The 13,557-nt window shown below is 42.8% G+C and overlaps 1 protein-coding gene across 3 annotated transcripts in view; it reads left to right on the top strand.

The window, feature by feature from the left end:
• Positions 1-13,557, top strand: part of LOC132151904 (sushi, nidogen and EGF-like domain-containing protein 1) — a 49,558-nt gene that overhangs the window by 22,524 nt on the left and 13,477 nt on the right. For 2 of the 3 annotated variants that reach the window (XM_059560424.1, XM_059560426.1), the window contains 10 exons: positions 7,271-7,558; positions 7,834-7,974; positions 8,095-8,257; positions 8,377-8,502; positions 8,824-8,937; positions 9,405-9,518; positions 10,120-10,233; positions 10,646-10,696; positions 10,793-10,900; positions 13,033-13,125. In XM_059560424.1, coding sequence (XP_059416407.1) covers positions 7,271-7,558; positions 7,834-7,974; positions 8,095-8,257; positions 8,377-8,502; positions 8,824-8,937; positions 9,405-9,518; positions 10,120-10,233; positions 10,646-10,696; positions 10,793-10,900; positions 13,033-13,125 — 1,312 coding nt within the window. Of the gene's footprint in view, positions 1-6,649; positions 6,848-7,270; positions 7,559-7,833; positions 7,975-8,094; positions 8,258-8,376; positions 8,503-8,823; positions 8,938-9,404; positions 9,519-10,119; positions 10,234-10,645; positions 10,697-10,792; positions 10,901-13,032; positions 13,126-13,557 lie in introns of those variants that run through there. The other variant, XM_059560427.1, reaches the window with a different exon arrangement.

Raw genomic sequence — 13,557 nt, 5'->3', positions numbered from 1 at the left:
TTCATTACGGAGGAAAAAGACAAACAGAAAGAGGAAAAACATATCAGACATGCACTTGCACGCTGCAAATATCAGATATGGGCCATAAACAAAGGAAAAGAACAAGTCGCAAACAAGCAAACCAAATCAAAAACAAAAGCCAAACCGAAACCTGAAACCGGAAACAAGGACATAGTAACCCTACCATATATCAGAGGCATAACAGAACCATTACAGCGGGCAATGAGAAAATACAACATAAACACAGTAGTAAAACCATACACAAAGTTAAGGCAGTTACTGGAACACCCCAAGGACAAAATAGAGCAAGACAAAAAATGTAATGTCATATACGAGATACCATGCAAATCATGCAATAAAACATACGTAGGAGAAACAGGCAGGTCATTCAACACAAGAAAGAAAGAACATCAGAAAGAATGTGAAAAAGAAACAACAGGACGACTCACTAGAACTCAAAAGGAAAAAGCGCAACAGGAACAACTAAAATCAGCTATATCAGATCATTGCAAACGAAATAACCACATTATGGACTAGGACAACGGACACATCATCAGATCAGAACCAAACCGATACAAAAGATGGATAAAGGAGGCAATTGAAATCAGGAAGCGGGCCAAGGATACCATCAACCGGGATGAGGGAGCCTACATGCTCTCACACACATGGAACACCATCCTCCAGAGACCTGTCCGCCGGGTTGGCCACACCCAGAAAATAACAGCTGATAAACGACACGTCACAGCTGTCAGATGACGCTTCTGAGGAAGACTGCAGGTTGCAGTCGTAACATGTCAAGGTAAAGAAAAAAAAAAGTTTTTTTCTCCACCTGAACGTTTTTGTCTTTCTAGAAGAAAACTATCTAATTTTAATCATTAAGAAGACAATATGAAAATCTTTGAACTATACAAACACATCAATTTAAGATGTTTCCTCAATGTACTACTAAGAGCAAGTAAAAGCTCCCGTATAAAGAATATGTTTCACCAAGCTAATCTTAGGTCACCTTTTTATGAAGGGATTTGTTTTGGCATCCTTTCCCCCAGGTGAACATTTGTTTTAGTATTAAAATGAAAACCATCCTAAGAAAATGTGTGATATATCTGGTGAAGAATAACCCAAAAATAACTTTTACACAAAAGTGTCACCTTGTATACCTAAAAATGTATTAAAACAACAAATAGAACAAAATAAACAAATAAAAACATTGCTTTACTTATATACTTATCAATTAATTTGTAATTGGTGATAACATGTTTACGCATGTTATCCACTTCATCAAAGCCCCCCCACCAAAGTTTTACAATTTACACCTGACTGAATTTTATATAACAGATAGCTTACCTGTTTAAAGTAGGATATGATTGTTCTTGTTCACTTTTAGTCTGTGGTTAGATCCAATTACTCCATCCTATTTTAATAAGTTATTAGGAGATGGTGTCACAGTGTCTGGGTTGTGTTCCTTGGGTATCCACTAGATGTCCTCCTTCCCCACGGTGTCTGTCACTTCATTAACCACATTCCTCACATCTCTGCCTAAATCATTGCACCCAGCTGTCACTGGTTATCAATCATTACACTCTGTCAATTCCCCATTAGCGTTTGTCTCTCCCTGTGTATTTATACCCGGTCTGTCTTGGTATGTGTCACGGAGTCCTTGTTTATTCACGTCCGTCTCTTGTTGTGCTCTTGCCTTTTGTCCTTGTTTGTTTATGTTTGGTTTTGTTTGGTATCGACCCCGGCCTGGACTGTTTATTCTTTGGATTGCCCCTTTAATAAAGACGTACTCGCATTTGGTTCTCTCATCGTGTCTCCTTGTATCCCGAACGTGACAGAAGGACTCCGTCACACAAAGAACCAGCGGTATGTCTGCTTATGTCTCCTCCCCAGCCACAGAGCGGGAGAGGAATGGTTTTGAGGGAACTCGCCTGGTGGTTTTCCGGGGAACCAGGGGAGGTCGCCGAGGAAGGAGCGGTCGAGAGGAGGCTAAGCATCGCTTTCAACCATGGCCTCCCTTCGACCCGGGGCTCATGTGGGAAGGATCAGAGCCACCGTCTCACCATGACGGACGGAGAGGGGAGAAGAAGCACGTGTCCGCCATGGTGGCGCCACTGCCCATGATGGCTGCTAGTCCAGCGCCACGAGGTAGGATGGACGCCAGCACAACGCCACAGCACAAAGTGGTCACCAGTCCAGCGCCACAGTGCAAGATGGCCGCCAGCTCAGCGCCAACGCCCAAGATGGCCGCTGACACGTTTTTGGATTATTTCTCCATGCTGTCAAAGATCCTAGAGATTCCCAAAACTGTTCACGTCACGGCTGCTGAGCCAGCACCACAGCCCAAGATGGCTGCCAGCCCAGCGCCACAGCACCAGGTGGTCGCCAGCCCAGCACCACAGCACCACAGCACAAGATGGCCGCTAACCCAGCGCCAATGCCCAAGATGGCCACTGGTCCAGAGCCACGGCCTAAGATGGCCGCCCGTCCAGAGTCATGGCCCAAGATGGCCGCCAATCCAGCGCCACAGCACGAAATGGCCGCCAGCCCAGTACCACAGCACAAGATGGCCGCCAGCTCAGCGCCACAGCACACGATGGTCACCATCCCAGCACCACAGCACAAGATGGCCGCCTGTCCAGAGTCATGGCCCAAGATGGCTGCTTGCCCAGCGCCGCTGCACAGGATGACAGCCACAGCTGACCCCCCAGAGTTGAGTCAGGTTCCTATTGACCCTCCAGAGTCGAGTCAGGTGCTCGTGGACCCTCCAGAGTCGAGTCAGGTGCTCATGGACCCTCCAGAGTTGAGTCACGTGCTCATGGAGAGCTCCTAGTAGCTTCCAGCTGTCATCCCTCCGGTCTCGGCGGTTATACGTACTACTGTGGAACATTACTCATCTGCTTTGACTCATCTGCTTCTCATCCTCTCATTACGAGTGAAACCTGTGAAACGTGACTCATCTTCTCTGCCTCCTCTGCTTAAATAAAGCCTTGAGTTTACCCGCATCTGAATCCAGCCTGCTTTCTCCTGACACTTCTGGAATCAAATCTAAACACCATGGGATTACCAGAGCCTCTCCTTGTCTCTGCCGAATTACTGGAGCCTCTCCTCGTCTCGGCTGGATTACCGGAATCTCTCCATGCCTCTGCGGGACTTCCAGAACCTCGTCAGGTCCAAGACGAACTCTATGAGCATCCGACTGATCCTGTTGTGGCCACGGAGGCTACTCTTAAGTTGTTCAGATTCTTTGTTTCAGACTTGCCCAACCAGACTCGTCCTCCTGTTGGTCCGGCCGCATGGATGTGGTGGTCTTATGCTCTGCCCCGGGGGGCTTCCGCCCTGACCACACGGTGGTGGTGGTCTTCTGCTCCGCCCTTGGGGGCCTCCGTCCCGACCACACGGTTGTGGTGGTCTTCTGCTCCGCCCTGGGGGACTTCATTCCTGACCATACGGCTGTGGTGGTCTTCTGCTCCGCCCTGGGGGGCTTCATTCTTGACCATACGGCTGTGGTGGTCCTCTGCTCCGCCCTGGGGGGCTTCATGTTGTTTTTTGCTTTTTGTTTTTGTGTTCACTCCTGTCCCTGTTCCTCTCTGTTAGCCTGGCCCTCCGTCCCTCCCCCTGAACCTCCTCCAGTCCACCTCCCTCCTTATCTCCCTGGTTTAGGTTTGCACTTCTGGTGTCTGTTCCCCATTTTCATGTTCCTCTGGTCTCTGGTTTCCCAATTTTTATTTATTTTGGCCCTCCGTCCCTCCCCCTGAGCCTCCACCTGTCCGCCACCCTCCTGCTCTCTGTTTTGTAGTCTTGTCGTGGAGCATCTGGGAGCCGCTCTGTAGAGGGGGGGTATTGTCAAAGTCAAAGTCAAAGTCACCTTTATTTATATAGCGCTTTAAACAAAATACATTGCGTCAAAGCAACTGAACAACATTCATTAGGAAAACAGTGTCAATAATGCAAAAATGAGAGTTAAAGGCAGTTCATCATTGAATTCAGTTATGTCATCTCTGTTCAGTTAAATAGTGTCTGTGCATTTATTTGCAATCAAGTCAACGATATCGCTGTAGATGAAGTGTCCCCAACTAAGCAAGCCAGAGGCAACAGCGGCAAGGAACCGAAACTTAAAAGGGAACCGTAAAGACGTACTCGCATTTGGTTCTCTCATCGTGTCTCCTTGTATCCCGAACGTGACAGATGGAAGAAAAGCAGCAAGTTTAACCTCTTCCAAATGCTGAAAATAGATCAGAACAAATGCCAGGACATATTACATCACCAGAGAATAACTGCTAATGTAGTGCTTAGTGAGATTTCCGCTGCTAATTTAGCAGCAAGGTAAGCAATTTCCATTCATTACCTCAGTTGCTACTAGCACTTCATTGCCTGCGTTGGTCAAAACACTGCTGTCCCTATTGGCTGTACAAGTCTCTTTTCCCAGTTTAATGCTTATATCATTAGCATGCAACGGTTTAGTACTAGAGCCCATTCTCAAGTGTTTTGGTCATCTGTAAAACATTTACTCTAAATCACACTTTGGTTCCTTTCAAGGGTTTGTATCTGTCAGTGAACTGTGCTTGCACTTTCCATCCCTCCATCTTTCCACCTCTCCCGCTTTTCTCTCTTTGTCTTTTCTTTCATTCTCCTGCTCTCACAGGGCTCTTTTCAATGGCCCTAGAGTTGTGGCCCTGCTGCTTCTCCAAGTTAACCACACTTTTGCCACAGCACACTGATGCAGAGGTTGGCCAATTAACCAAGCACCTGAGTCAGGCCAAACTAAACTTCTTCTACTTTTTTTATAGCAAAGGCCCCAGAATTATGGTTTCCATACGCATGGGCAGGGGAGAAGAAAGGCCATGTGTCTGACATTGCCTGTGTTGCTGTTGCTGCTGCCAAAACTGGGTATAGATGAGTGAAATGAAGGGATAGGGAAGTTGGCACTAGGGAACGAACACCTGGAGAGGGGTGTGACTGTACAGGTGCAAACTGACAATCATAAGTTAGCATTAGACACACATTACCATTGTTGCTCTGTGCTGTGACAATCTGACATGGGGCAGAAGTTATGAATTTAGAAAGGATTTAACATTTTCAGTCTGTTCACAGGAGAAATATTTTGGTAAAAAACCCTACACATCTCTGACCACTTATTTATTACATTTAACCTACATTTTCCTACCTGTGTGCGACCAACCTCTCTACCTGTTACTTTTAGATGAAACTTGCGCTCCATTTCACCCTCCTATCTTTCCTCTGGAGTGTCTTCCTCTCTTCCCTCACCTACCAATTTCTCCTGTCGCAAATGCAGCAACTGACACTTTATGCTTTACTTTAACTTCTTGTCTAGACAATATATGTCCTCTCCAGTCCAGCATGGGCTAACCCTTCTAACCCCTGATTATCTGATTTTCTTCATCTTCTCTCATCACTGGGCATCACAGGGATTCCACTTCGCTTGTTTGAATCTCACTGGTAGGTTTTGCAGGGTGGCCTGAGCTGGGGAGGTATCCAAAGCACATCAACTGGTCACTGGGGTCCCTCAGGAATCAGTTCTTTGACCCCTCCTCTTCTCCATACACACTACATTACTGGGACCCAAAATACAGGCACATGGTTTATCCTACCATTGCTATGCTAATGAAAAACAGCTCTATCTCTCATTTCAACCAGATGATCCAACGGTAGCTGTACAGATTTCAGGTTGCCTGGCGGACATTTCAGCATGGATGAAAGAATATCACCTCCAGGTCAACCTGGCAAAGACTGAGCTTCTTTTCTTCCAGGCCACTCCAAATCTACAACATGACTTCACAATCCAGTAAGGTTCATCAACAATTATCCCATCAAGTTCGGTCAGAAATGATCAAAGATCAATCTTTGATGATCAGCTGACTTTCAAAGACCACATTGCAAAAACTGTTAGATCTCGCAGGTTCTATATTTGATTGCATAACATCAGAAAGATCAGGCCCTTTCTAACAGCGCATGCTGCACAACTTTTTATGTCCAGGCCCTTGTCATTTCTAGACTACTGCAATGCTCTTCTGGCTGGAAATCCATCATGCACAGTCAAACCTTTACAAATGTTTCAGAATGTAGCGACACTACTGGTCTTTAATAAGCCCAAAAGAGCCCACGTCACACCTCTCTTTATCTCCCTGCACTGGCTGCCGGTTACAGCTCACATCAAGTTTAAAACACTGATGCTTGCATATGGAACAGCCTCAGGCTCAGCACTTGCCTACATCCACTCACTCTTACGAATCTACATTCCCTCTAGAAGTCTGAGATCCGCTAGTGAGTGACACCTCATGGAACCATTACAAAAAGTCACAAAATCACTTTCCAGAATGTTTTCGTTTACCGGTCCTGGCTGGTGGAATGATCTTCCAACCCCTATCTGGAATGCTGATTCCCTGACATTCTTCAAGCGACAGCTGAAAACTCACCTCTTTCGTCACTATCTGACTTTTCTCTTTTCTTTCATCTTTTTCTGTTTAGCTCGTACTTATTTGAACAATGCATGAAACTTGATATGACGAGCACTTCCTGTGTCTATTTGCCTCTTTAAGATTAATAGCTTGATGTATTCCCTGCTTTTAAGTCTCTTTGGATAAAATTAATAAATGTAAATGGTGAACTATTGAGGAAAGTTTGGTTGCAAAACCTACACTTAAATGATGAAGCAGAAAGCTATGGAATAATTTCACACACCCCTGTTGGCCTGTTTAGTGAATTTGCATTCATATTCATTTCAGATGGATAAAACTGTGCCCCTGTGAATACTCTAAGGTTTCTTCTATATCAACCTGGCTGGAAGTTCACCAAAAGAGTAGACTCAGTCAACAGAGCAAAGCCAGTGGTCAGCAAATTAAGGGTTGGGCTCTGTGATTACTTTAGAGGCAGTTATAAAGACCTTGCCCTCTAAAACAACTTCTAGTGGACAAGAGCCAGGGCAGGTGTGTTAGAATGTGCCTACTTTTACTTTTTGTAAAATCATCCAATTTTTTTTGGTCTATAACTTCTTTCCATGCATTACTCCTGAGTGAACCAACCCAGTCTCTGTCGTCAGGTATACTTGTGTGTGTAAAGAATTTCATGGAAATGAAATATGTTATTTTTGAAACTCAGAAAGTGAACGTCCAAACATGCAACTCATAGTGTATTAAAGCTTCAGCAGTGGAATCTGGGAATGAGTGCCAGGAAGGTGTGCTGAAGGGAACCTTTGTGTTCTGACTCTGCTAACCCTGCACTTGTACTTGTTCTTCTTTTCTGTATCTTCAAGGTTAACAACAATGGCCTGGTGTCTTTCCTGAGGGAGGTGTCCCAGTTCACCCCAGTAGCTTTCCCTATTGCTGGAGACCGCAGGGTAGTGGCTCCATTCTGGGCAGATGTAGACAACCGACGGGCAGGAAAAGTTTTCTATCGAGAAAGCAAAGATCCTACCATCCTGAGAAGAGCCACTGCAGACATTAATCATTACTTCACTGAGTTCCCTATGTTTGTCACTACATGGGTGCTGATTGCTACCTGGCATCAAGTCACATTTTTTGGTGGAAGCTCAATAACTCCGGTACCAAGTTTATTTCCTTTAAACTAACAAAACCAGTGGCATTTTTATTATTTTTCCTCTAAAAGAACATCTAACACAGGGTTTCTCAGGTCTGACCCTCAAGGTCCACTGTCTAGCAGAGTTTATCCTTGTTAAAAATTTAACTCTGAAGGTCGGTGGACCTCAAGGGCCAATGTTGAGAATTTCTGATAAGTAAATGAGAGTAAAATTATAAGTAAATGAAAATTATGAATACTGGTTGTGGCAACTGACTTGTTCTCTGCACTTCTCTAAAGGTCAATTCATTTCAAGTAGTTCTCATCACAGATGGTGAGCTCTCCTTCACCATCTTCCAGTACCACAATATGTCTTGGACAACAGGGATGCATGCTACCAGTGGTGGTGACCTAGTAGGCTTGGGAGGCATAGCTGCACAGGTAAGGTCATTGCCTTTACTCACGCTGGTTTTCAATTTTGACTGGAATGACTTAATTGACATTAAAATGTGAAAGAATCCACTCTGAGAGAATGCTCCCCCACTTCCACTCTCTTCCTAGGCAGGTTTTAATGCTGGTGATGGGAGGCGCTATTTCAACATCCCAGGCTCTCGGACAGATGATATTGTTGAAGTTGAAACCACCACAAATGTGGGCTATCCTGGTCGTTGGGTCTTTCGCATTGATGATTCTCAGGTGCAAGTGGGCAGCTGCAATGACTCAGGTAAAACACCAAAGGAAAGGGGGAAAACACCAGCGTATCCAACAAATTAGAAAACATTATGGACAGTACATATAGGAAAATATAAGTCTGCTTAGATACTTTTCCATTGTCCTCCTCAGCGTCGGTCTGTGCTAACTTAAGGCCCTGTGAAAATGGTGGCCGTTGCATTGATGACTGCATCACTGGAAATCCCTCTTTCACTTGCTCGTGTTTGGCTGGCTTCACTGGTCGCAGGTGCCAGATAGGTAAACCAATGATGAAATCCTTCCATCCCTCACAACCTGTACTCATCCTCTGTGTTTGTCCTTGCCAGGAAAGAGAAAGTCAGCTTATAAAAGCAGAATTCCACTCTGCAAACCAGGGGGACAACCTAAGGGACAGAATTTCCCCTGGTCACATCTGTATGTAATATGCATAGAGTAGAGTCTATCCAATGTTTTGTTGTGGTCAAATCATTACCTTTTCCTCCACCCCATGCTTCTTTAGGATTCCCTCATGCCAGTCCTGTGTGCACATCTAATACAAGTCACATGTAATATTTGTTGCTCTTTTGTGTGTTTCAATAGAAGTTGATGAGTGCTCATCATACCCCTGTCAGAATGGAGGCACATGCGTGGACAAGATCAACCACTTCATCTGCCTGTGTCCAATGGGATTCATAGGGACAACATGTGAAACAGGTAAATACCCAATTCTTCAATTATTGGACTCCAATTTAAATTATGCATTGTATGTAAGCTCAGGAAAAGAAAAAAAATCTCTAATATCAATATTGCATTTCTACAAGGTCCAATGTGGGTTTTTTCTCAAAATTTGTCCAATGAGGACTAAAATAGTATGTGAAAATGGATGTGAGTTTTGAACTCAGTAAGCACTTATTTTCGTGCTGTGGCCTCTGTCCTCACTGATTTTGTCATCCCCTCCTCCCTTAGCACTCTGCTGGCTTCAACATCCTTCTCGTTCCCACAGTTCAGCCTGCAGAGATGTATCAAACCTCTAATACCTTTCACAGCCAGAAGTGCATAGTTTCAGAGTGAGGGGAACGGTGTGGAGGATATATTAATCAGCTGAATAAATATCCAGTGTGTGTGTGTGTGTGTGTGTGTGTGTGTGTGTGTGTGTGTGTGTGTGTGTTTATTGCCTACAGACATAGACGAGTGCCAAGAGACCCCATGCCTCAATGGAGCACAGTGCATACAGGGTTTTGGCAACTTCACCTGCATGTGCCAAGCAGGTTACACTGGGTTCCTATGCGAGTCAAGTGAGTATGGATATTGGGAGTGTCACTGAAAGGCCATGACTTTCTCCAGGGAACATTTCCTATTTTCCACATTAGGCTGCACTTATTCATTTGACAGATGGTGTTATCTAGACTGACTTCATGAAGACTGCTATAGTACAATACTTTTAAGGGCAGCTAGTAAATGGAAATATATTAGCAGTTACTTTGATTTCTTTCCCTGTATTTTCATTTTGGGTCAGGATTTCTGTTCCAAATATTCAGAGTTCTCTGAACAGACCTATATATGACTTTTTATGAAAAAACACTGACATGATTCCTGTGCTTAACAAATTGGGCTTCCCACAATTGAGGTTACAGATGAAATGCAAGCCCAGTTGGGAAGTACTCTGGAAATGAACCTCTGGCCTTTGCATATATTGAACCCTTGTTTCAACATTAGACCAGATTACTGTTAATACTAGACACCCGGTCAATGAAACCATACACCTGCTTGAACTTTCATACATCTTCACATCTTAAGATATTGCCTAATTCAAAACCAAGCTGCTCTAAGGATTGGCTTTCTCACACTGACAAATTATTCTCTACACTGACAGTAATCTTATGTTTTGGAATCCAGATATTAATGAATGTGCATCCATGCCATGTTTAAATGGAGGTGTGTGTGAAGACCTGGTGAATAACTACACCTGCACCTGTACAGCAAACTTCACTGGAAGCCACTGTGAGACAGGTGTGCTTTTACTCTTGAGTTCAACCCACCATAACACTTTATAAATGACAGCCAACACATTATCCAATCTTTGTTTTTGTTTCCCTTTGCAACGGGAAACATGTTTAATGATAGAAGATGTATACACAGCCAGCCACCTACTTTCCACTTTATATTTGGCTAGCTGTAACATTTTTCAACTGCATTGTTATCAGATGCTTGGTCAACTCTTGTCTGAGGTTGAAGTGGCTAGACCAGCCTCTTAAAGATTTTTTTTTGCAATGTGATTTGGTTGCAGTTTCATGGGTTTGCCTTAATTTCATTTATGAGATATCACTTATTAAATTGTTTTGTTAATGTATTAGATCATGCTGCCCAAGTAATACCCACAGAATATACTATAAAATATTTTATTTTACCCTACCCTTTACAGAGTTACTTTTCATGGAAAATTCCTCTATTACTGATGCTGCAAATCAGACAGGTATGTAAATGTTCTTCAAGTTCCTGCTAAGCTTTACCTCCCTTTCTTATTTTTAAAAGATCATTACACCTACTGCATGTAATATTTCACTTACAGTGCCCTGCGATGGAGAGAGTTGTGAAAATCATCGAATCTGCGAGTACATTGGCTCTGGAAACTACAACTGCACCTGCACCCCAGGTTATTACGGTGATGATTGTGAAGGTACTGGCTTATTTAATTATTTTATACCATTGTCTGAGGTCCAATTATGATGTTTGCGTGGTTTTTACATTCAAAATCATCAAAATCAAGTAATAGGCTATTTTCTACCCTGGTTTTGTGGCCGGCTCGAGAAACGCTCGGTTTTTATGGGCGCGCCACATTGGAGACTTGGAAGTAAACGTCCACTTCTCTGATTGGATAATAATTTTGCCTTGTAAACTTAGTAAACTAACTAACTGTGTGTCTGTTTGACAAGCTACATCCTTTATAGTTGGAGCCTTTTTTGACTTTGGTTCGACATGGACACATAAACAGGACATATCAAGCGATCTCTAACAAAGCAATAGTGACACGAGGCTACAAATATTTTTTACTCAAATAAGTGTGCTGTGCCATTTCTGTCGGATCTAATATAAACAGTACAGCATTGCTTTTTTGATCTCAGTCACTCTGCAAATCCAGTGTCCACCTGTGTCTTGTTTACAAGGGAATCTGTGGTGAATGAATGCTCAATGTTTTACTCACGTGAGCTGAAACTTCATTAAGTTCAACAATGCATTCCTAATATTTGAATCCGAAGGAAGGTATGCAGCGACTGTGTTGGAATCAGGGTGAATTTGGGTGATTCAGTGGGCGGGGCTACAGAATTAGGCATTGATATTCTTCCATGGAGGTGGTGCTTTAACTGTCTATTATGGCATAGGTAGGCACATTCCAGGATCTGGCATTCAAAGGGTCTGGTGTCAATAAAAGCTTTTATTGCAGTAACAAGGACGTTTTCAGTTCTGGATATTCGTTTAGTACAATGACCCCTTATATATCAAAAGTTGATTTCTCAATTCATGACCCCTTTAATGCATAGTAGCTACTCTTCTCAAATAATTGGGCAGGAACATGGTACACAGGAGAAAAGGCAGACACCACTGTCCCACAGGAATTTGAAGCACTGCCTGAGGAAGACTATGAAGCCATGATGGATGAGCATAATTATCCAAACCTATGCAACCTCACTCAGTATACTGGCTCAGACCTTGCAGCATGTTGCTTGATGTTGTAAATAATTGTTTTATGGCACTTTTTTACTACTTTACCAACAAGAGGAAGGGCTCTTGTCTAGACTTTAAAGGGCCTCTGTTTTATGAGACAGTCCTAATGTTTGGAATTCACTTCCCTGCAACAAAGCAGGTGAGATTTGTTTGGATGCTCTAACATCCAACCACAAATCTTCAAAGACTCAAGTTATGAAGATGATATGAGGTTCAACATCCTTATATTCTGCTTTATCTTATTTCATCAATTCAGTCAGAGTGATCCCTGCTCCCTGGGTCACTGTGTACACTGAACACTTTGTGGCCCTATAGATTTAAAAGTACATTGTGAACTATAGCAAATTCTTCCTACTCTTCCACCTGGAGCTGAAATAACCATCAACTCTTACATAGACTCTCCTAAATCTCCAGAATACCTTCCTTTCTGGCTTACTTGGAATGTGTAGTGGAAAAAGTCATGCAGATCTCTCAAAAAGAGAAGGTAGAGGCTCACAGGCATAGGAGTGTCTAATTGGACACTGAGATCAAAGAAACCGACCTTATGAAACAACAAATGAAAATGGCTTCAGCGAATTAGCAACATATTAATTACCCCTGAGTCACCCGATTTGATCCAAAACATGTTACATATTATCAATTTATCAAAAATAAATAAATAAACAAAAAAAAAACACCCTCATCCAAAGGCCCCTGGAGTTTTAAAGGAATTAATGTAACAATGATACAGCAAGTTACTTTGATCCACTGTTTGACCTGTGAAAATAAACCGTCTTACCGTACAGAAAGCTTTATAGAATACTGACTTACAGTCATCAAGAACACTGAACTCTTTGGGAAAATGTTGGGAATAAAGTACAACAGTACAACAAATCCCACCACTAAACTAAATTCTAAACTACTACACACAATGTAACATTCCCACATGTGCTTCAACTGAATTTACACGTTTGACTGATGTGAAGTAAGAGTAACATATTACAATGATTTGAATGATTACTTATCCAGAAATGCTGACCTTTTTCCAAAAGTGTCTCTTTATCTGTCTCTTTCTACTCTCTTTACATCACACCTAAATCCCTACAGAGGAGTGTCCCTGTCAGAATGGAGGGCTTTGTGTTGATGTGAATGGCACCTGTGAATGTCCAACAGGCTTCACTGGACTCTACTGTCAGCTTGGTATGTATTAACTGCAAACAAATACAGAATAGTTTTTTTCTTTTTTTCAAAGACTTTATCAAACTAAAGGTATGGAATGTCCTTTTATATATGCAGTTTATTTTTAGGACAATAATGCTAATATCTGATATCTGATAAAATAGCTTCTCTTGCTTCTACTGTTTAAAGACTACTTGAAATGATGGTAGAAAAAAAAGTTCTAAATTCATGAAGTGCTTTTTCATCTTCAGGACAAACACTCAGCATTACAAATCAGCTACATGTCCGATAACACAAGTAATTGACAAGTGACTATAGAGGCACTGTTCTGTCACCAAAGCTGTTCCACCACTAAAGTGGTGGTTTCTCTGTACTATGTACAGTTAGCTAACGGTGAAACAGTTTGCAATTATACTGTACTAAATTATTTAGTTTTGAAAATTCACCTGTCTG

This window comes from Carassius carassius, chromosome 10 (genome assembly GCF_963082965.1).
Source record: "Carassius carassius chromosome 10, fCarCar2.1, whole genome shotgun sequence".
NCBI classification, from domain to species: Eukaryota; Metazoa; Chordata; class Actinopteri; order Cypriniformes; family Cyprinidae; genus Carassius; species Carassius carassius.
The sequence above is the reverse complement of the archived record's forward strand: the minus strand, read 5'-3'. Positions and strand labels throughout refer to the sequence as shown.